The 23839-nt window shown below is 49.4% G+C and overlaps 1 protein-coding gene across 2 annotated transcripts; it reads right to left on the bottom strand.

Annotated features, from left to right (window-relative positions):
- Window positions 1-1360: 1360 nt before the first annotated feature.
- Window positions 1361-17319, bottom strand: DAZAP1 (DAZ associated protein 1). 2 transcript variants are annotated; one of them, XM_027731025.2, is made up of 8 exons: window positions 17233-17319; window positions 14957-15005; window positions 7279-7432; window positions 6064-6093; window positions 5493-5633; window positions 4502-4684; window positions 4120-4182; window positions 1361-1947 (listed from the first exon to the last, which is right to left on the bottom strand). In XM_027731025.2, exons 2-8 carry the CDS (start codon window positions 14981-14983, stop codon window positions 1775-1777), a joined length of 771 nt encoding a protein of 256 aa, XP_027586826.1. In that variant the 5' UTR covers window positions 14984-15005; window positions 17233-17319; the 3' UTR covers window positions 1361-1774. The 2 variants fall into 2 exon arrangements, with proteins under 2 accessions (XP_027586826.1, XP_039243186.1); XM_039387252.1 differs by having other exon boundaries at window positions 10599-15005; window positions 17233-17282.
- Window positions 17320-23839: the final 6520 nt, after the last annotated feature.

The raw sequence follows: 23839 nt of genomic DNA, 5'->3' as shown, positions 1-23839 counted from the left end.
GCAGATCTAACGGCCCACGGGAACCTGGAAGAGCCAGTTCTGTGCAGAAGAGACCCGAATCCAAACCCCTTTATGCCAGAAGAGCTTGCAGACATCAGGTTCCCTCCATTCCATGTGTCCCTGGAGCTTTTGGGTTGTATCCTCTCCACGGTGTTTCCTGCAGCCCAAACCTCACCGAGGGTCCGGGTGGTCTCAGAAGTGACACCTGCACAAAACCACAACTGGAGCAGCTCCTGTTCCAGGGATGCTCCAAGCACGTGAGCTCTGGATGTGAGGGAGTGAGGAGCAGAGACATGAGGATCCGAGCCCGGAGCATCCACGGGGAGGAACTGGCACGATCCACACAAACCCCAGAACAGCCTCTGAACTGATCCAAGCCCTTCTGAGAGCGACCCAGCGACCTCCACATCCCAGAGTGCACGAGTGCAGAGCAATGCCACCTCATTAACAGCGATTAATTACAGCAGAGAGGACTAATGAGCACAGACACAGCCCCTGGAGGAGGTTCTGTGGGTGTGATTCGGGTCTGACATGAACTCTCACCTCAGCCAAGGGCCAATCCCACCTCCGCCAGTCCCCTTCCCACAGGGCTCAACCCCACATCTCAGAGCCAAACCCCAGGGTGACATTCCAGAAGAGCCAGGTCAGAGTTACAGCCACTGAAGATCAGCTGATCAATCCATAAGTTGCCCATTTTGCCACCGTGCCCCGAAGCCTCGAGGCTGCGTGAAGAGCAGCACTGGATGCCACTGCCACCAAGACGTGAGTGACAACAGAGGGACAGGCCAGGAGGGATGTGATCCAGGTCAGAGCCCCTCAGCAGGTGGGATGTGATCCATGTGGGAGCCAAGGACAGCCGTGTCCCCCCCAGGGGGGCGGGCAGAGGGCACGGCCCGTGACCCCCCAGGGAAGGCGACTCTGCCGACGGATCTCTCAGGAAAACCCGAACTCACGAGAAAAAGCAAAAAAAAAAAACCCAGAAAAATGGAGACAGGCTGGTGTTTCTAATCCAAAGGTTCTTGTCTTTATTCAAACCAGGGCTCAGCACTCCAGTGCCCAACGCACCGAAACCTTTTGCCTGAGGGAAATCTACACCCCGCCGAGCACCCCGAGGGAGGCCCAGACCCACCAGGGCCTCCGTGCCCGCGGGTCCTGCCCCTGCCCTGGCCCAGCTCTGCCCCCCCACAACAACAGCAAAATACACTCAGTAGATTTCTGTCAACTCCCAGAGTTTCGGATCCCTCCGCCCCAGCGCTGCCCTGGGCAGGGAGGGAGGGGCTGCAGCCCTCCCCCCCCCCCGACAGCGCTCACGGAAACCCTGTTTTAAATTAAAAAATAAGCCAGCATACATAGTAGAAAATTTCTCTTAAAAATTTCACAATCTGTAAATGTATATATTTTTTTTTTCTTTTAAACATAAAAGTTTACAATATACGGTAAAACAAAGGCTCAGGAAAAATAATTTCAAAAAAAAGAAACCTGAAGTTTTGAATTAAAGCTGAAGACATTTTTAAAACCCTGTAGTTTGAACCAGTGACATTTTCTTTATTTGTGCTGATGGGTTAGAGAAAGGAAAAAAATCTTTAAAAACTGCAGTCCAAACACCCACAGCTCTGCCTTCAGAAGCCATCTGCCCCCACCCCCCAAAAAAAATTGTTGTTAGGTTTTTCTTCCATCAAGTATGTGATTGTCACAAGTTCAGAAGTCTGGGATCCCGGGGTTCAGCTGGTCCCAGAGATCCCTGTGGACAGCACTCCCTGATTGGCAGCCCAGGCTAGCGCCGGTAGGGATGGAATCCTTGCACGTTGTGGTTCTGGCCCCGGCCGAAGCCGCTGCCTCCAGCTGGGGGGCCGCTGGAGGGCTGCACCGAGGGGCCTCCGTAGGGAGGGGGCTGCTGGCTGGGATCAGAGAAACCTTGTCCAAACCCGCTCAAGTCTTGTCCATACCCTGGGAGAAGGGAAAGGCACAGGATCAGCTTCCAGGAGCAGCAAACTCCACTCCCTCCCGCGGTGCCGGGCCCCTGGGACACCCCCCGGGCCAACCCCTTGGAGAAGCAGCTGCCCCGGGCTCCCACAGGGATTCACCTTCCACACGGGGGGAACAGGCACAAAGGAGAAGGGGACAGGTGTGCAGGAACGGGGGGGCTGCATTTTGGGGTGATCCCAGCCAGGCTGGCAGTTCCAGTCACACCCAGGGGGCTCCCAGGGGGGCTGTCACTCCTTCTGGGCACCTTCATTTTGGGCTGGGTTCTTTCCTGGCTAAAAGCTGCCAGGCCCAGCACAGGCAGAGGTGTGGCCAGGAAGAGTTCCCTGGAATCTCAGAGTGCCTCAGACTGACCACGCAGTTACCACACTCTGCTTCACCCCCTGGACACCCACAAACCTGCCGTGTCCTGACTACACTTTCAGCCAAAGCACCCCCAAGTCAATATTCATCTTGTGTTCCCCCAGCACTTCTCTCCTGCCACACTGTGCCCAACTCGGGGACATTGTCACCACCTCTCTGTGACATAACCCACACCACAGAGTGAGCAGAACCTGGGGACAGGGAAAAAAACCAGGGTGCAGATGGAGGACTGGGCAGAATTCCTGCTGCCAATAAGAAACACAACTAAATGTAAATTAGGAACACTGAGAAATTGAGAAATTTAATACAAATTCCTGCAATTAAATACAACTCTTAATCCTGGCATCAGTGCCAGCCCCTGCTCTGAAGGATGGTATTAAGGCTCCTAATTACCAAGTGCATTTCTGCAGTGCTGCCTCTCTCTGAGCAGGCTTAGAGCAGGTTTAACTCTCTTAATCCCAAACAAAGTCTCTTAGCACATCTTCAGTAGCTCAGTTTCAAGCTCTGCCTGTCCCTCAGGACTTGCTGCCACTAATGAAGCCTAAAACACAGCTCTGACAGTCTCTGGGAGCCCCACATGCTCCCCCTGGCACTTGTTTGGACACAGACAAGCAGGGACCCAGAACTACAGCTGAATTGTTCGCTGGGAGCGGAAAAAACCAAACCCTGAGTTACTGTCACTCAAGTGCAGAGCTCTGTGGTGCAAACCACAGCTCCCCCCGGGCTCACCTTGTTTATCACAAAGGAAACCCCCCCCCACACCTGCACAGTCACTCAGGACACGTTGCCTTCCTCCCCTGGCTGCTGATCCCTGCTCCAGTCCCCCTGCCAGCTCTGTGCTTGGACTGTCTGTCAGGAGCCCGAGCCTGGATCCATCACCAGGATAAAGCCTGGCCAGGGAACAGTGTCAGGCCCAGTTCAGCTGGGGGTTTTCACCCAGCCAGCTCACAAACATGAGGAGCTGTACTGCCCTTACACAGAAACCCCACATCTGAGCCTCATTGTTGCCTCTCACCCCCCTAAAAGAGTCTGCAGAGAGCCAAGTTCTGGCAGGACAAGAAAAACTTCCTTGAGTCACGAGGGCAAAACTACCCATGAAAATCAACCGTGTTTGTAACAAACAAATGAAAAAACGTTTCCAATTCCTCAGCATGAGAACAAATTCTGCTTTACAAACACATGTGAAAGGCTCATCTTCCTTCAGTGTCTGCTTTCCCCTGCTGGGACTTTGAATAGCATCTATTTAAATAGATTTTGTGAAGTGTTTATCTCAGTGCAGTTTCTGCAGGCACTTCACACGAGGCAGCACTACCACATGGAGAACGTGTTCAGGCAGGGAACAGCCTGAATCCACGGGGCTGCTGCTTCCAAAAATTCCCTTCAGAAGTAAAAGTGACCAATTACAATTCCTTAAAGGAAAAAAAAAAAGCAGTACAGAGCTCTTTGGAGAGTTCTCTGCAGAGCTCTTTGGAGAGCACTGCTCGAGCACAGGGCTGAGAAGAGCAAGAGGAGAATGAGAATTCCCTCTGAGCTTCCACAGGGAACAGCAACAGAAGTTTTTACTCAGGAGCACAAGCACTTGTCTAGCAATTTTTACAAGATTTTATCTTTTGTAGTACTGTCTGCCTGGCTTAAAACTTGTTACCTCAGTGTCTTCTATCACCTACCTGAAAGTCATCTACAGAGCACAAGAAAGCTTTACAGAGCTACACCTCCAGAGAGCTGGGGAAGGAATGGGAAAAGGGAGGAAAAGACACCAGCTTGGATCCTTACACCTGCACTGCCTGCCTCTCGATGCTGCTCTCACTCTTGAAGTCTGCTCTCCAATCTCAAGGTCTGTTACACAAAAAAAGTTCACTGTGAGCTCTGTGAAGCTCTTGGAGCAAAAAGTTTTACCCACAGATTTGGGGGGAGTGGAAACCAGGAATTCATCCTGGCAGTGCACAAGCCTCTGAAGATTATTTCACAGCACACAAGCAACATTTTAGAGTTGACTAAGAAAAAGCCCTCTGGCTTGAATATTGCATGATTTAAGGATGGCTTGAGCTGGTGGGAGCGTTCCCATCCCAGAGCAGTGCCCTCAGTGTTGGCAAAGTGTGCCCAGCACTGCCTCCCTACCCAAGGCAAAGGGAAGGGAGCTCGAGCAGTTACTCACCAAACTGACTGTAAGGGAATTCTGGCTGAGCAGTCGGGGGTTTGCTCATGTCCTGAGTTGCCTGAGATGGTGGTGGTGGTGGAGGAAAAGCGAGTGGTGCTGCCCCTGGAGTGGCAGGTGGAGGAGGGACCCCAGGGGGGGCAAACTGGTCAGGTGGAGGAGGTGGAGCACCATAACCAAAACCTGGAACACGAGCAAGTACAAAACACATGTGAAAACACTCAGGTGAACACCACCCCGACGTCCTGCTTGGCTTTAGAGCATGATATAATTAAAAAAAAACATTCCTAAGTCTATTAAAACCAAACTGGGTGTACAGTGATTCACCTCTACACAGGTAACCACCATGGCTCAGAGACCCCCACAACTTACCTGCCACAGGTATGAAAAATGTCCCCCCCAAGGTAGAGACTGCAGCAACCAGCACAGAGGGAGGGAGAAGGCAGAGCTGGGGACCCAGCTCTGTGCTCACACCACATGAGGAATGAGGAGGAAGCTGTGTTATCCAGGATCTTGGGAGGATAACGTGGTGCTATCTGCTACTCCAGATAACTGGGGGCTACTTTCCACCTTCTTTAAACCAGGTCTGTGACCAGACTTTTGAAAAGATGGCCTGAAGAGGGTAGATGCTAAAATCCTATTTGTATTTCCAATGCCAGTTGTGACCTTAATTCCTTAAGCTCCTCCAAAAATCTCTGTCTGGCCATGAGCAGTGAGCTCTAAGTTTTCTCTCAGGTGCTGTAACAAGGGTACAAAATACATCTAAATTTGTTCAGCAACACAGACTTAAACCAGAGAATATAAATCATTACTGCATCCAAGAAAAAAATAATTCAACTCACCAGCAAAAATAAAGATATAGTTAATTACAGATCAGAATAGAAAACAGTTAAGGATAGGTGAGACACAGGGGGAAAATCCAAGTCCAGGGGAAGATGAGCAAAAGCTGAATTTGGTGCTGGACATGCTCCAGCTCCTGAGGGTCACTTACTAAATGGTGGAGGGGTGCCATAGCCCTGTGGAAATCCTTGTGGAGGCGGGAATCCCCCGGGAGGTGTGGAGACTATGTATGAGGTAAATGGAGGAGGAGGGGGAGGAGCTCCTCTGCCCGGAGGAGGGGGTCCATATCCACCTGCAAAACCAAGAGAAACCCAAAAAATGAAGCAGATCAATACTGAGGAGCTGCTGCTGGAGTCAGCTTCCTCTAGATGGGGTAAGGCTGTTGGATGGATTTCAAACGCAGGCTCAGCCTTCTATGAATCCTTTCTTTGGGAAATATTTGTCCTCCAAGTATCCCCACTGTAAATAATTGCAGTTTAGCATGTAATCCCTTGATAACAAATTAATGTGGCTGGAGCAGCAGGATGTGTGTCAGCTCCCATTACTGAGCTGTTAAGAATCCACTGTCTTCCCCTTCGTTCTTCCAGGACAAATTCAATCAAGCTTTTAAATGTAGGTTAAATCCCACAGAAACCCCCAGATCACTGTGAATGCTCAAAGAAGCTGTGCCCGCACTCAGGAGGATTTTTTCTGTCAGGATTGGTCCCATGTAATGTACTTACCAATTGCCTGTCCAGCTGGCACCCACATCCCTACAACAGAACAAAAAAGGAGCCTTAGACATGGCTGGAGCTGCCCACTCTGGAGCAGGGATGATGCAAGAGCAGGGATCTGGCTCTGGGGTAGACTGGGTATCCTCCCAGTGCCCCTCACACATCTATTTTTAGGGTCCAAGAAATAGTCTGGGCCTATTTCTGAATACACCATCCTGGAAAGACTCTGAACCATTCAGACAACACTCAGAAGAGGCAGCAGTCCCCAAACCCAAATCAGATGGAGCATTCGAGGGCTGCCACGTACCAAGTGCACCAATCCATGGCACTGTAAAGACCAAAATCCTGGAGAATCCCAGCAGACCAAACATCCAAAGGATTTTTAATTTACCACCAGGTTTATCTGAGTTGTTTTTGAAGTTTCTGAGCCATAAAAAAGCCTTCCCCCCCGCTGCAGCTCTGAGACTGAAGGATAGATGTGTTTTCCGGGAGATCAGGTAGCATCTCCCCGACTAATCACCGCCTGGAAACGATGGAGTTTCTCCGCTTGCAGATTAGCACATCTGTGCCCAGTGCCAGCCCTCAGCTGCAGCTTCCCAGCTAATCAGCACCATGGGGAAAGGAGCCCTCCCTGCGCTGCCCTCCCCATCGGAGCGGGGATGGAGCAGCCACGCTCCCTCCAGCCCCCAGGTGAACATTTCCCATCTCTCACAGCAACTCAATTATCCCGCTGCACTTCTCCAGAGTTATCAAAATTGTCTCTGGGTGAGCTCAGCGTGTTTATCCTGCCTTCAGAACCCCGGGGGGGGAGCAGCCATCAAACCCGGCCACGCTCCTCGGCCCGGGGGGTTCCCGAGCTGCAGCAAGAGCTCCTGCACCACCAGCCCCAGAGCCGCCTGGTGCTTTTCCAGGCTACATTAAGCAATTAAATCCAAAGACAAGACCATCTGTTTTCCCCTCATCCCTTTCAAACCTTCCTTATAACTCCCTCTGAAGCTGCCTCATCCCTGAAAAAGCCGTATTTCCACCCAGTTTGTCACCGGGGTCTCACGCAGGCCTCGCTCCCGCACCTGGAGCCTCCTCAACACCTTCTCCGAGTCACCCCAGGGCAGGGGGAGGCAGATCCAAAGGGAACAGCTGGAGGACCCCTGGGACACGTGCCAGCCCCCGCTGCCCCGTGGAGCAGGTTTTTGGGAAGCAGTGCCCGTGGCGGGCGGGCGGTACCTTGGGGGCCGTATCCCTGCTGCCAGGTCGGAGGGGGCTGCCCTGCCCAGCCGTTGGCAGCACTTGGCATGATCCTGCTCCCCCACTGGCTGGCCCCCGGCGGCCCCGGAGTCTGGCTCTTGCTGTCCCGAGGCTCGGCACGTTTCACCTCCACCTAAACAAACAGGGCCGGGGTCAGGGGGGCCGGGGGGGCCCGGAGCCCCCCGACCCCTCACACACACCCGCAGGTACACTTACGACTACACTTAGCATCTTATGACTTATGTCTAAGTACTTAATTACTAAACTTAAGGCCGGTAATTTACAATGTTTCTCAGGTACAGTGTAGGTGATGGTAAGACATTACAAGTCCTACTGTTGAGGGATTCCGAGAAAAACATCCTACAAATCACTCGAGTGTCATTGGCTTTAATCTTAAAACAGCAGTACCCTCTTACAGCAGCTCTGCACTGACAACAGCAGGATCTCGTGGTTCAGGACAGGCTGATTTAATGGTCAAGGCAGGAGTCACAGAGACAACGTTTTCAGTTAAAAAACCAGAATTTTGAGTGAAGAGGCCGCTCTGAAAAAGGGTACTAATGCTTTAACCAAACACATTTGGGGTTCATTTGGAAGTGACAGTTTAACCCACCCCAGCTAATGGCAATTTCAGCTCATACCTGAGAAACACACATTTTTGATTGATTTATTTTTTAAATGTTGTTTTCTTTTTTTTTTTTTAAACTTAAGATTTTATTTAAATGTCTAATGGAAGATAAAGACTTACCTTCCCCAGGCTAACGCTTAAAGAATCTCAATTAACTCAAACAATGTCAGAGGGAATGGATGTGATAAGAGAATCTTACATTACATCTAACAAAAAAGTAAACAAACATGCAAGTAATAAAAATGGACAGTTGAGTCAATAAGAAGCAAATCTTCATACTGTGTTAAGTCAGTGACAAAACCCCTCCTGTTTTAAAAATTAGTAAGCCACAGTGCTTAACTTATTTTATTCCAAGATAAAACATCCTAGTGTTCCCAGCCACAGAATAAGTGCATTTGACCTACTTAAAATAAGCTGCACATTCAACATAAACCTCTCAAAAAAAAAAAAATCCAGCCCTGATTTAATGAAACCCTCTCAGCACTCGCTGAATTCCAGGCTTTTTTTTTTTTTTTTTTTTTCATTTCATGATTAATTTTAATGGGTGCCAGAGTACAAAGAAAAATAAATCTCAATCATCAATGGGCCTGAGTAGTATGGAAAATAAAAGTATTCAGAATTCTTCCTGCCATGTCTTAAAAGCCATTCATGTGGGAGAACAAACAGGAAACAGGCACAAGGCAAGGACAAAGCCCCCCGCGCCCCCCCGCCGGTGCCCCAAGGACAGGAGACATGACAGTAACCAAATCTCTGTCAGCTCAAGGCCCTGCCAGAGAGGAACCAGGGGAATTTTTCAAAGGACTCAAATTAATGAGTCTTAACACATTTGCCTTGAGGGAATTCGGTTATTGCTTACAAAAGCAGAGGCCTTCTTGCAATTTTAATTTCCACCCCCCTCCCCTTTCAACAACATATGGATTCATTTCAGCAATACCTTTTTAATTACCAAAAAGACAGAGATACCATTTTTAAAGCAGGCATGATTAGGCAGTGGAGGAGAGCAGGGGATCTGGAGCTCATTAATCCTCGTGGAAGAATCCCATTAATTTTTCAGTGCACATTTGGAAGCGGGGAACTGCCAAAGTGAGGGCTGAAAATTCCCTGTGAACAGGGAGGTTCAAATTCCACACCTGCCTAAAGCCCAGGTTACCCCAAGAACTGAGGCAGCTCCACTGCTCCGAGCTGAAAATCCCTGAATTCTGCTTTGTGTGACGTTGGAAGGGGGGGAAAGGGGAAAACCAGCTTATTTCCCTTTGGAATCGGGTTGGTCTGGGAAGCACCGAGAGCACGTCCCAAAGCCAGCAGCACGAGGGGACAGCTGGGGGCTCACTCTGGGCTCTCCAGCCTCTCCCAGAACCTCAGGGGTGTGTTCCCTTTGTTCCCACTGTATCTGCTGCTTTGCTCACTGAAGGCAATTCCAAGGACAGACCAGGGGATCCAGGTAATTCAGACACACACCAGTGGGATCTGCTGTGGAAAACACCAGGAGCCGAGAACATGCCCTGATGTTCTGGATCCCACCAGCACATTCCTTTGTTTCCACTGTCAGGAAATCACCCACCTCTCACCCCCAAATGAGTTCATAGGAATTAAAGGCATTATTTACTGCATAATTAACCAGAACTCCACTGATATGCAGAATATTTCCCCCGCTAGGTAAGGAAATGCTTATCAAATAGCACATAAAAGACTTTAAAGACAATAAAAAAAAAAATAATCATACAATGCAATAATTTAAGGAATGTAAAAATCTTCTTGAATCTCCTCACTCTAAGTTTAGCAGTTTTAACTTTTACTTTAAAAACTGGATCTACCTTAAAGCTGCAAGGACTTCAATTTACCAGAATTTCCCGTGGTTCGTTTTTCTTTAAGTTACTCTTTTCTCTCTATAAAACCTGGGTGTCCTGCAACAATTTACTTTGCTTTTAGGGTTTTTTTTCCCACAGGTAGAAGCATGTTCCTTGCTGAGTAACATCAAAGGAGCCTAAAAAATTCCTCCCTATGCAACGCCCGTTTGCTGACAACACAGTATGAAGATGAAACAACCAGAGGTCACTTAACTGCATTGTGGTTAAATACTATATAGAGTACGTGGGTTGGTATCAAAGTTTCACAGTAAGTGACCCAATTTTTTAAAAAACCAATCCTTCAGGATGTTTTTTTTTCCCTTTTCCTTTTTAAGTTTAAGATTATATAAAGCAGATTGTCTCACACCACCTCAAAATTTCAGCATCGAGTTACATCTGAAGGAGTGGTATCTTAAACCAAGCCTTGAACAACTCGGATTTCACTGGGATTCTGCTTTTCAGAAGCTGGAGAGCAGAGATTTCTCTCCTTGCCCCACAGCAGGGCTGTGAGCACAGCTCATCCCAGCGCTCTGCTCTGCCAGAGAACCCCAGGTCTGTACACACAAGGCCTCACCCCGACCAGCAGAGCCCACAGCCCGAGCCCTCAGGCTGAATCCAAGCCCTCCCTTCCTCAGCTGACCCCCCAGCTGCCCTTCCCACCCGTTCCTGCAAACTCAGACTTTCCCCACCTTCATGGATAAAGCCTTGAATTTGGACTCCCGTGCTCTCCCACCCGGGCCAAGGACTGAGTTTCACTCCCCAGTGAAATCGCTCGTTGCCCAAGACTTGGTTCTTTCTTAAGGTAAAATAAAACTACAACTACACACTTTTTTGCCCATGATGTCGTGAAAATGCATGTTGACAGCCTGGTCCACTGATTGTTCGTCCTCGAAAGTAATAAATCCAAAACCTAGCCAACGACGAAGAGTGAATCAAGGTAGCAGGGTGTTGTGACACAAAACAGGATGATGAACAGTATTAGGGGCAGACCAAGGGTTCAAGCAGGGGTTTCAGATAACGACACTTGTGTTCAATTGCCAAAAACTCTGCCAAAATTGCAATGGATACTTCCTGTCGTGAGGCAATTAGTGCCTTGCCGTGGGTTCACACATGCAACTTCAAACTGAGCTCGTTAACTGGCTTTTAATTTGATTTTATTCCTCATCCACCTACCAGGAAATGGAAAAAAAGTGCTAAAACCAAAATACTTGTGGGACAGCAGGTTAAAGTCAAGCAACTTTGCTGCTCCTCCTTGCTCAGCCTAGTTTCCCAAGGAAAACCTATCTTACCCCTGTTCCCCAAAGCTGCAAAGCAACTTCCTCCCATCCCTTAGCCCAGCTTCCAGTTATTTTTCCGTGGAAAATAAGAAAGTTGGTTTTGAAATGTAGCTGTTAAAGCATGGAAAATTTTACCACTCCATGGATGAATGAGAAGCTTCAGAAACTAACAACCTACATCAGAGGTTCTCAAGTTCTCCACACCTCAGAAAAAGCACAGAACAGGTGTTACTCCTTCCCAACACAGCAACCCCTGTAGGGTGTTGCTTATACAGGATGTGGCATCGCTGCCACGTCTTTAATCTATTTTATTTCTTGCATTTCCTGCTGTTTTTCTCTTGGAAATCTACACAACGCTTTCCAGCCCTTTTTGCCCCCCCAAGTGCTGCAGCTCCCCACGGGTGGCTCATTCCCTTCCCCTGACCGCAGCCCTCGCTGGTGGCAGCTCAGCTGGATCCAGCAGCTTTGGAAGCCTGGAGGAGGCTCTGGAAAGGAGGCAGAGCCCCAGGACTGGCCCCTCCTCGGGGTCCCTCTGAGAACCACTGCACGTAGGTTGTAGCTGCTGGTGCAGCCGAGGGAGTGGCAAAATCGTGGTTAATCCCCCAGGCCACGGCCATGCCATCACCCACGGCTGCGGGGGGACAGCCCGGCCCCGGGGCAGGGAGGGACACACATGCAGAACAGGAATTGTGCCATTCTTTGGATTAGCTACGGGAGAGCAGTAAATTAGAAAGGAAACCCGAGGCGCGGCGTCGGAAGCGGCGTCGGAAGCGAATGGAACATGGATGCGGTTCTGCTTTTCTGAAACCCAAGATCTCCCCCTTGGTTTGCGTTTTGCTTTGCAGCTAGTGCTGACAGCAGCCAAATCTTGCTCTAAAGCGTTACAGAATACAGGGTCTAGCACAGGAATGTCTCTCCACGCTTATCCAACTGCGTTGGGTAAGCCCAAAGAGGCCTAGTGTAGAGAAAGTTTATATATATATATATAAAAATACACAAAGATACAGGCCAAAATAGATTCCAGCAGGTCAAATTCTGCTGTCAGCAACAAGAGCAAAAGACATCACTAAAATAAACTGAAAATAAAAAGGAAAAAACTTGGCATTTCCCACACACAAGAGACTGGCAGTATAAACGAAGTTTAGTGGAGCTGTGATGAAAGCAGCCTCCAAGCTGAGAGCAGCATTTCATCACAATATATTTGTCTGAGTTAACCAGAAATCCGAGTATTGGAGCCAGAGGAAAAGTATTTGTGTTTAAATCACGTGTTTAGTGTTCCAGCCTTTATCTAAAAAGAGATGGGAAAGAGAAACGATGGATTCCATCTATGTCTGAAGGCTGTGGCTTAACTTGATTCCAAGACTGAAGGACAGGAATAGATTGTGAGATGGGGCTGGAGGGGGAGGAAGAGGGAGAGTAAGAGGTGATTGAGGAAGCCAGTAAAGAAACCAAAAGAGGGGATTTAAAAGGGTCAAACACCACAAGATCAGGAACAGTGAAGAATTCAGAGTAAAACAGTAAAATTCCAAGGTGAAGTTTTAAATGGAGAAGTGATGAAACCCACCATCCACAGCTTTAGTTTGTGAAGGACAGGACACTGTTAAAGGCTGGAGAAACAAACTGCTCTGAGCAGGACTCCGGGAGGACCAGCCCAGAGCGCTGGGGCTCGTCTGCAGCCAAGGGAGGAGGAGAAGGAGCACACGAGGCCCTGTCAGTCCCTTCCAGCTGCTCTTTGGCCAGGAACAGAAAGCAGGAGCAGCAGAGAGGGCAGCAAAGCCGCTCTGTTGTCAGGGATGAGACACGGCTGCCTGGGCTCGGGGCTCTGGGAAGGGCTTGGAGCAGAGCTGGCAGCAGAGCTGGCAGGAACAGGCAGCACTGAGAGGCAGCAGAGATGACGTGGATGTTTGACACCATCAGCTCCTCCAGGGCAGAATCTGGTTCCCAGGGCTCTCCTGAGGGGCTGAAGGCAGAGGGATGCTACAGGGATAAGAACAGGGATCATTCTGCCCCCTCCTACCAGAAAACCAGTAAAATGACGTGCACTTCCAAAGGAAGGGTGGCAAAGTTAATGGGAGAAGACCAAACTGAGAAGGGTACAAGGAGAGATGGCACTGAATTGGCCTTTGGAGTTTCATAAATCATTTGGGCATCGTGTTAAAAGGACAAGGGGACAGAGCAGCAAGAGAACACAGATGAGAAAGGCAAGGCAAGAGAAATCCTGTTCTGGGAGGCACTGCCAGGAAATCCCAATACTAGAGGGGATTTTTCCTCAGCCCCCCTCCAGGGACTGACAAGGCCATTTGGGGAGATGACTGTTAGTTACCACACTAAAAAAAGAATGCAACAGCACAAAAGTGAAAGGCAGGGCAAGAGGATTCAAGGAGTGTTTAAGAAGTCAGATGAATTAAGGGGGAAAGTTTTCTGCAGAACATGTGGATGGAGACAGACCTGTTCTCCCACCTTCACCACCCACCTGGCACTTGTGCTTTACCCTAAGCTCTCCTTTCCCTGTTTTTTTTTAGTAGAGCTTTAAGCAGAGAAGCCATTAATTGAGACAGGATTAATCCAGACCAGGCATGAGGTTTTAGTACCTTTTGCTCAGAGGCTGCAAGGCTGGGATTAAATATTACAAAGGTAGAGATGACACAATAATCACTGAAATGTTTCAGAACTCCAGCCCCAAATCACACTGGGATGCCCGTGTCTTTGTCTCCTCTATCCAAAACCAGCTGCTCTAGAGCACTGAAACAGATGGATTTATGTGCTGCTTAATTCAAAGGTATCTGCTGAAAGAAGATTAGGATAGCTAAAGCAAGAAAACAAAAAAACAAATATATTGAAACTTCGTTTACACTCCAATAAAAGACAAAGCCCGTCCCTCCTCTGACTGCGGAACTGGCCTGTACCTCTGTGATAAATTATCACCTAGAGAGAAGAAATCTAAAGAGATATCGTTAATCACAGTCAAACAATTCACAGAGAGAAAAGAAACAAAAAAAGAACTTACTTAACGTTACCATACTTTACTATGAAACACTTAAATATGTCACTAAGGATGTATGTCTAAATTAAAAAATAAAACTAAGACTTAACAGCTTAATAAATATGAAGTGAAGGATATATTTCTTAATAATGAGGCAGAAGAGAAATGAAAAGTTCAGATGGCAAACTATTCTCTAGCATGTCCAACATGCTACAGGGTGGGAGCAAAGCTAAAGGATTGGCTCTTCCTTGGCAAACTGATGGTGGATGCAATGGGACGTGGGTGACATGGAACTTGCTTCGCATTTTGACCAAAGGTTCCCAACCTGATTCAATATCTAGTGAATCTTCCATGGTCTCAGCTTTTGCCCCTCTTAAAAAGCAGCCTGGCATACAGGGATTGTACGTCCCAATCAGAAAAAAAAAAATATATCCACATTTCAGAATTATTCTGTGCGGTTTAAGGAGTGTTTGGCTTTAATTTGAGGTGAAGCCGTTTAACCAAACCAAAAAGCAGATGAGGGATGGATTCTGCCCTGTCTCGTGCTCTGGCTGGAGCACTGCCCGTGCACTTACAGACCCAACATACCTTTCATGTGCAATAGGAGGAAAATCTGCTCATTTTTTTCCCCTCCAAAAGTCCCTTCAGCCACAGAAGTGGCTTGAGAATCAAATTTCATTTCATCTCAAAAAACAACCCCCATAAATGAGCATGAAACGTTGGAGTTGAAATGCACAGACCCCAGTGAAGCCGCAGATGAAGAGTCTAGACTTGAAGTGAGGTTTGCCCAGTGAATTATTCTTTTTCCTGAGGCAACATAAGAGAGAAAAAAAAAATCTACCTTTTCTGATGGTGTGAAATAGTTTGCCATCTGACTATAGGAGAGTATGAAGAAATTTCAAGGACAAACTAGATCAGCCTTTACCTCGGGGCCTCTGTTTCTCTGCGTCATAGATCATTACAACTTCAGTGACCTGGAAGAGAGAAGGGAAATTCTCCTCACTGTGCTACCAGGGGAGGGTTGGAACAGTCACCACAGGCTGGGTCCTGCCCTCTACCCACACAGCACAACTCAGCTGCAGCCACCAACCCCAGGCACAGCACAAAAACCGGGAATATTGCTCTGCCTGGGAGTTTAGAAAGCCTCAGCTCATCCATCCATCCATCCAAAAAGCTGCTGTACTGTCTCATCACACTTCACATTTTAATCCACCATTAAGGCCATTACACTCTTTGTACCCTCAGCACAGCCTATAAAACACCCCAAAGGTTTGTTTTAGAAGGGCTCATCAGTGCAGCTCCTTAGAAGATGACTTTTCCCATTTTTAGCCACTTTCACTCTCACCATGAAGATCAGCTTGAGCTCCAGACACATTTAGTGCTCTGAAGGAGCCACTGTGGCCCAGAGCACCAGTCAAAGTGATGTTTTAAACAGCTTTACAAACCCCCTCTAAGCTCTGGATGAGCAGTAACAGTCTGGGTTGAGCTTAAAAAAAAAGAAAAAAAATGGAAATTGCCTTTCAAGGGCTTCAAGACTGTTTTTCTCAGAATAAACACCACTGTGAGCTACAATTTAAACAAAGCCAGAGGTGGAACATTTATGTCAAAGGCAACATTAAAACAGCTGGAAGGAACTGCTCTGGAGTTTCTCAGGTGCCGAAAAGTGGTCACAAAAGGGATGTGATCTTATGGAATCACATCTTCCAGACAATCTTAGGGTATTTTTACCAGAATCCCCTGAGTTAGCTGAAAATTCTGACACAATTTTGCCTTTTATTTACAGCCAGAAAATCTTTGAGTGCCTGGACCATATACACTCCCTTGACTGTACCCCACTGGTGCCACCAGCTGGGACTGGGCCCCAGGGGGGGTTTATGCCACGAGACAGTGCCAGATTTTCCCCTCTCTGATCCATTTGGGTCACCATGGCCTTAATTACCCGGCAATCACCACGGCTAAAATCAGTGTCTGCGGCCACAAAACATTTGTGAGGCTCCACTGCTGCAAAGGAACTCGTTACAACTGCAGGAGGACTTTCTGATATCTATCCTGGGAGCAAAGTGCTACCCCCTACTCTCAAAGGCACTTACAGCTGTGGCTGTTGCCTTCCACCCTTGCAGGACACACCCTCTCCCTCCCCAGCAGCCAGGGCACAGCTGGAAAGCCAAGTCTGTGAGGAAGAGCCTTTAGAAACTACATCCCACAGCTGTGGAACGTGCCCCCTGTTTTTATCACGGGCCTACTGCAGCCTTTCAAGCTAAAGAAACAGTTGTTAGCCATTGCTTGCTGTGTTTTAAATAAATTATCTCCATGGGACTTTAAATATGGCTGATAAATGACTAACTCTTGACAAACTTGTTTCTCTACAAATCCTTTGCTGCCACTAAGAAATCCTAGAGAAAAGTGATTTAAGCATAAAAAAAACACACTAAATGCCACTCAAAGGTGACAAGTTCATGTCCACTGGCACAGTCCTGAATTTACCTCAGGCAATCTTTAACTTCCTCAAACTTATTCACAGCTGAATTATTTAATTCAATGGTTTATCATCCTAAAGGGGCAGTGAGACCTGGGATAAATGGGAATTGAAACTAAATAGAGAAAAAAACCCCACAAATCAGAAGAAATAGTAATTTCAGTCTGAGGTTACAGACTGAATTAAAAGCTGTATAACATGAGCAGCAGTTTGTCTCAGATGGAGGTTCCAGGGACACCAGAACTCAGCTGATTCCAGGTGGAGATTTAAAGCAGCTACTGCTCCCAAAACAATGGCAGGAGACTCAAATTTAACCTGTATGTGCACAAAGACCAGGAGCTTATAATTCAGCCCACTGAGGTACTCGCTGTTCCCAGAAAAATACATCAACAGGCACTTTTAACTGCCCAGCTGTAAGGTACTGATGGGAAAGAGACAAAAAGTAATCATTCTTAAGCCCCCTCAACCTGGGAGTTTTGGGAGGAGGGGACAGAACATTGTACCAGGCAGGCTGAAGCAAGGAGACAGAAGCAGCACAGTAAATTCCACCCCAGCAGTGGGTTCTGTCAAGAGCCATTTCCAGACCACCAACATTCACCACAGCTTATCACAAAACACTCCCCGTGCCCCTGCAGCAGTTTGCCCAAATTGCCCCCAAATCTGCCAGCCTGAGGAACCCTGAGAGGAGGCAGCAGGGGGGGAGCCCCCTCCCCCCGGTGACTCACCACTCCGAACTTCTTGAAGTATTCCCTGAGCTCTGTCTCGCCACAGTTATGAGGAATCCCACCAACAAAAATCTTATTGGATTTATTGTTATCGCTCCTGGATCCTTTCTGCTAAACCAAGGAGGAGAAGATTCAGTCAGAAGGACGATCGAGTCGGCTGCCTCTGCCATTTCACACTGAACCACCAGCACTGGGCTCTGGCAGGCTGAGGGGAGAGCTCCAGCCTTGAAGTCTCCCAGTCCTGGAGGCAAAGCACGTTCCGAGCTCAGAGGTTCAGTGTTCCCTGTTCTTCCGAGGACCAGAAATCCAGGGCCTGTGTTCTGAGGCCATTCACTCACTCTACACTGACATCTGAGGAAGCTGCAGGGTGTGGAGTGGGCTGGAACAGCATCAGCCCTGCCAGGGTCCTTCCAGCCACTGCTCCCAAGTGAAGAACTCACTAAAAGCAGCACTAAGAGCTTAAGAAACACCACGCCCAGCCTGACACAAGTGCTCCTGAACACTGCACTGCACCTCGAGCCTGCCCACGGACATCCAAGTGAAAGACATTTTTCACAAATAAATTTACACTCAAGGCCTGCACACTGACTTCTGCCTTTAGAGCACGGATATAATCCAAGGGAATTCAATTCAATTGCTAGAAGCTAAGCCAGAACTTGGACAACAGGCAGGATACACAAGGATCTTTCCTTACCCATCCTTCCTTCGGTCGTGTCCGTTCTGGCTGCATCCCCCGAGGTGTACATGGCTTTGGATCAATCTGGAAGAAGTTCCAGTTTGGTCAGACCTCAGCATGCAGAATTTTGCTCTAAAAGTTACTGTTTGTGGCAGCTGAAGCCAGCACTGCTGACACCCAGCACTGCTGACACCCAGCTCCTCAGCACAAAGCCATCGTCACACAAACCACTGAGTTAGAGCTGCCTTCCAACAAATCAACTTAAACCAACAACCAGGTGACCTGGACACTCTCCAGTCTGCAAATGAGGAGCCAGAATTTAAAGCAAAGCTTTGGATCTGAAGCAGAAACACACCCCCCCCCCCGAAAAACCCCGACACAAAAGCAACTTACATTTCGGCCATCTAACGTGTGAGGTCTGCTGGCCAGCACTGTTCCCACACAGTTGGGATCTTTAAATTTGACAAATCCAAATCCTCGAGATTGATTTGTTGTTTTGTCTTTCATTATTACACAGTCTACAACTTCTCCATACTGGGAGAAGTAGCTACGAAGAGTTTCTGTCAAAGGAAAAAAGCAAATATTAAACAGAACCAGATACTGACAGCACCAGACTGTGTTTGCAACTATGAGCCAACAGATAAGCAAACAGTGAAACGACTTCAACTCATCTTTTGAAAATGATCACACTTTACTTCCTGTAAACCAAGGCTAAATAACAGTTTGTTTCCACTCATACAAATGGAAAATAGTGCCACAGGAAAGTGATCGAAAAAACGGCTGAGTTGACAAAAACTCCAGCACCAAACACTGACAGAAAACACAACCCCAGAAGTGTTAACATACAGCTGAGCTCTCTCTGCAGAGAGGTTTATTAATTAGCAGAGAGGAGCAGGAGAGTCTCAGCCCAGTGTTCCCAGCAGAGCAGTGTCTGTTAAAAGCTCTGCACTGGGCTGCCCACGAAGGCCCAAGGCCTGCAGCCACACATCCCTCACCTTGTGTCGTGCTCCAGTCCAGGCCACCCACAAACAGCTTCCTGCAAACGAAGCACAGGCAGGTTTAGGGGATACATCAGATGCTCCATCTTATTTCAGGCCCGAGTTGGTTCTCCTGGAGAGCTCTGGGGGTCCCCAGGCCTCCAGCACACCCTACAAAGCCGGCACCACACCAGAGCCTGCTGGTTAAACCAAACCCTCCCTCCATCCCTGCTCCCTCCCTCACCCACAAACCCTCAGCCACTGCTGTCTGCCAGCATCTGCTACTGGAGGGAAAGCAGGAGTACAGCTGCCAAGCCAGGCCTGAGACAGAGACAAACCTGTGGGGCAGGTCCTAAATAACAGAGCAGCGCTAATCCAGCCCCTCGTTGGGAAACCATTGGATAATCCAGCTTGGAGATATCGCCAAGCAGATGAGAAAGTCATGGCTAAACCCCAAACCAAACTGCTTAAAACTGAAACAACTCATCCTCTGCAAAGAGCACCCAAATCTGCAGGGTTTCATGTCACAGCATGCCCAAGTGCCTGGGTAAGTGCTCAGAGGAGCTCCCTGCCAGGCTGCCAGCTCTGCACCTCTTTATCAACTTCTGGGTGTGACAAAACTTCCACCAAAGCCATTTACTCTGTAATTAAAGGTTGGTTACAGCCACCTCAACACTCAGCCCTTTCTGCACGAAGCACCAACTCAAAAAAAAAAAAAGCCTCCCATGGGGGTCTGCAGCTTCCTGGGATGGGCAGCTCCAGTCTCTGCTCTCCGTGAGCAGGGACAGGACCCGAGGGAATGGCTGGAGTTGTGTCAGGAGGGTTTGGGATGGATCTCAGGGAAAGGTTCTTGCCCCAGAGGGTGGTGGGACACTGAACAGGCTGCCCAGGGTAGTGGGCACGGCCCCAAGGCTGCCAGAGCTCCAGGAGTGTTTGGACAATGTTCTCAGGAACAGGGTGGGATTCCTCCTAACAAAAAAAATTAAACTTCCTCTCACCTGCCCTTTTCAGGAGCAGGTAATGGCAGTGAGAGCCCAGTCACCCCAGCCAGAGCTGCAGGTGCACTGGGAGCACCAGGGCACTGAAAGCCTGGCAACTGAAAGGTCCTGCCGAGCAGGGCAGCTCCCTGACAGCCCCTTCCACTCCGATTCACTTCTGTGAGGTGACATCACGTCACGACCCTTCTGCACCAGCCAGGGGACTAAATTCAACACTGCACAGCACCTACAAGCCTTGTTCCATCAGGGCAAATTCTGCTCCTAAGTCAGTGGCTGAGACGTGACACAAGTCTTGTCTTTCCAAAAAACAGACCAACTGTTAAGAGCTGATCAAAGCGTCTCCTTGAGCAGCCAGAAAACAACTGAGCTGGTGACATGCAAAGCAAGCAGAGCCCTCAGTGTCAGGGCAGACACCGGCTGCGTCTGCCCCTGCCTTATCGCAGTGCACGGGGCCACGGCCCCCCTCCCCAGGCCCCTCGAGAGGGGCACACCCAGGACGTGGCCCCCCTCCCCTGCCCTCTCTCAAGCCAGGCCTGTTTTCTACTTGCACCTTCGGGATGACGAAGTTTTCCTCAAGGATTGGAAAAGTGCCCCCTGCTCCCTCTGGCAGCTCGGGCTCCTGGCACGGGCTCAGGGCCTTGCTCAACACCCGCCAGCCCTCAGCAACAGGTCGTGTTCTGGGACAGCCCAACCTCACCCCGTCCCCACCACACCTGGGTCTCCTGGGGGCCTCCACAACTGTCCCTCTCCACGCACAGAACACACACAGATCTCTGTGCTCCTCGTGCTGTTCTTTTCGGGGAAAGTAAGTCCTGTAGGGAAATAACTCTATTTCCCAACAGCAAAGGAAAAAGTGCTGATCTAATGCTACACTCACACTGAAGTCTTGGTGTGTGTTAGCAACTGCCTTGACCGACTGCATTTGAGCTCATGGACTGGGTTTGGGTGTTTAACTAAATCTGATAGCTTGGTACACACAATCAATCTATTTTAGATCAATCTGGAAGCACCAGCTGCATTCTGAGAGAACACCAAGCTGTGCAGGGAGGGAGGTCACTGAAACCTTCCCATCCCACTATTAATTATTTGTAGTCACCCTACTTGGACTGGGACAGAAAAGCTGGGCTGCCCAGGGCCAGCTCCAGCAGCTGTATGGAGATACACAGCTATGGAATGCCAAAGCCAGGGACCCCCTGCCTTGGGCTCCTCCATGGACTGGTTTGAACACAGAGAGCAGGGCCAGAGTTATTGATCCCATTAGCTGCAGAGTTCCCAAGGGTCCAGATGAGGTACTGTGCAGGACAGCTGTGTGGCAGGATGGTTGTGTGAGTGCTCGATGCCTGAGCTCAGCACCATCAGCAGCCCCTTCCCAAGGTCTTACCCACGCTGCATCCTGAAAAACTTCTGCTCCAAACAGCTTATGGGCTGGTAGCTATTAAATTTATAGAATATCCCACGTTGGAAGGGATCAACAAGGACTGAGTCCAGCTTCTGGCCCTGCACAGACACCCCAACAATCCCACTCTGTCCCCCAGAGGATCATCCAAACACTCCTGGAGCTCTGGCAGCCTTGGGGCCGTGCCCACTGCCCTGGGGAGCCCGTTCAGTGCCCAACCACCCTCTGGAGCAAGAGCCTTTCCCTGATACCCAACCTGACCCTCCCCTGACACAGCTCCAGCTGTTCCCTGGGTCCTGTCCCTGCTCACAGAGAGCAGAGACTGGAGCTGCCCCTCACGGGTCTGCCCCCAGCTCCTCTCCCACGTTATTGGTTTGCACCCACTGACACCCCCCCAGAGCTCCAGAGCTCCAGACTGGAGTGTCAGAGCATGCCACAGTCCATCCCCAGTGGAATGCAAAGCCATTCCCAGCACAGCCAGGTGACAACAGCACCCAGGTGCTTTGGGCAGGTCAGTCTGTCCACCAGGAACAGGGTGTGCTGTGTGAGACCCTGCCAGGGGCAGGAGAATTCCCCACAGGGATCCCTTCAGGAGCAGGAGGAAGTGGGGTAATGACTCCTCAGAAGTTCCGCCCCACTACTTCCTGTGAGAATTTTAATTGCTAATTTATTCTTTGTTGCCGAAAACGTACTTGCTGCTGGAGCAAATAATCCCAGAGTTAGTAAAAAAGGTATTGTAGAACACCAAAACTCAACAAAAGCAACAACTCTTCGCCTACACAGATAATCTGGGGTTTGATTAACACCTCTGATGTCTCAGCTGCAGGACAGAAGGACAGAGATCAGCCCTTTTCTTCCATCCAAAACAGTCCTAAGTACTAAACAATTACAACAAATAACTCTCACAATTAACACCTCTGATGTCTCAGCTGCAGGACAGAAGGACAGAGATCAGCCCTTTTCTTCCATCCAAAACAGTCCTAAGTACTAAACAATTACAACAAATAACTCTCACAAGGCCCCCCCTGCCCATACCAACACACCTGCAAGACCTACAGCCTCCCTAAGGGGTTTTCCTTAAGATCTGAAAAGCAGCTGAATTCCCAACTTCCCATTCAGAGCCGCCTCTCCCAAAGCTTTGAACCAGAACTTCCTCCCCAGGCAGCTGAGCAGAGCTGCCCTTTGTTTTACTCTCTCACCTTTCCCTCTGAGCACTTTTGGGGGAGGAGGATAAAGAAATTTCCCTCTCTGATGAAGCCCCAATCCGTCCCAACCTGACTGCAGCTCCAAGGATCACATCCTGAACGAGCTCTGGGGCAGCCGAGCCTGCTCAGGAGGGGAGCTGATGACAGTTCATGGAATAACTTGGAGCCTGGCACTCACCTAAGCCTGGGAGGGCAGACCTGATCAGCTCTCTCAGAAGGCACCAGACAGTGGTTAAGGCCCAGGTGCAAACAAAAACACTTTCAGAGCCAAACCTACATATTTAAACAGGCCTGTGTTGGAACCAGATGATCTTTAAGATCCCTTCCAACCCAGACCATTCCAACACGATATTCCAATCGCTTATCTTGCCTCCTGTATTTTTAGGATTTACAAATTAAGAACAAGAAGTAAATAAGCAGCTTACAAGGCACTGCAGGCAGCTCGGGGCGAGTGGTTCGTGTCTGCTCCACTTTCAAACAAGGTGACCAGTCCTGAGGAGCAAATTCTGTGCCAAAATGTGCAGTGGAAGAACCAGCCAGAGGTCTTTTAATTTTGTTTTTGCTACTTAGAGTTCTCTCATGCCCAAGTTTGCAGTCTGATCATTTCAATGTCACAGGCTTTTGGATATGGCCCTGAAGTAGCACAATACTGAATGGAACTGGATGGTCCACAAGGGCCCTTCCAACCCAAGCCTTTCTATGACTGCTAACACACCTCAGAAGAACCCAACCTGTGTCAGGTTATTCGTTTGAAGGCACAAAACCCCCTGGAATCCTTAAAACCGGGATTTTCCTGCCTGGAGCTCATCCCACGCAGAGGACAGCAGAGGGGAGCTCAGGAGGGTGGCACGGTTGGGGGACACGGGGGGTGAGGGGAGGCTCCCAGTGCCCCCTCCTCCCCGTGAGGAGCCCCTCGGGGTGGCCCTGATGAGTCACTGGAACGAAGTCCCACAGGCGGGTTCACAGAATCACAGAACGCTCTGGGTTGGAAGGGACCCACACGGTCCCATCGCTGCTCACAGAGAGCACAGCTCAGTGCCTGCCCCTCCGCTTCCCCTCACGGGCAAGTCGTAACTGCAACGAGGTCTCCCCTCAGCCGCTCCTCACACGGCTTCTTCCCCTCAGGGCCCTTCAGCATCTCCGTTGCCCTCCTCTGGACGCTCTCTAATGGCTTTAATCCTCTTCTTACGCCGTGGCGGCCAGAACTGCACACAGGACTCAAGGTGAGGCCGGGCCAGCGCGGGGAGCAGAGCGGGACGGGGACGGGCGCGGGGCGGGCGGGCGCGGGAAGCGCCGCGGGCGGGTGACCTTGGGCGCGCGCACCTGCCGCAGCCCCGCGCGCGCCGGTCACGTGA

The sequence above is a fragment of the Pipra filicauda genome, unplaced genomic scaffold, assembly GCF_003945595.2.
Source record: "Pipra filicauda isolate LSUMZ 115617 unplaced genomic scaffold, ASM394559v2 scaffold548_size709544_pilon, whole genome shotgun sequence".
Classification (NCBI taxonomy): Eukaryota; Metazoa; Chordata; class Aves; order Passeriformes; family Pipridae; genus Pipra; species Pipra filicauda.
This window is presented reverse-complemented; position numbering and strand designations above follow the sequence as displayed.

What these genes read in the sequence shown, in the direction of transcription:
- DAZAP1 (XM_039387252.1), bottom strand. Translation starts at nt 10,628, where the DNA reads ATGCATTTTCACGACATCATGGGCAAAAAA. An exon ending in ACGACATCATGGGCAAAAAA is followed by an intron (nt 7,433 to 10,598) that starts GTGTGTAGTTGT and finishes CTGTTTGTTTAG; the next exon opens with GTGGAGGTGAAACGTGCCGA. An exon ending in GAGAGGCAGGCAGTGCAGGT is followed by an intron (nt 1,948 to 4,119) that starts GTAAGGATCCAA and finishes CCCTTCTCCCAG; the next exon opens with GGTATGGACAAGACTTGAGC.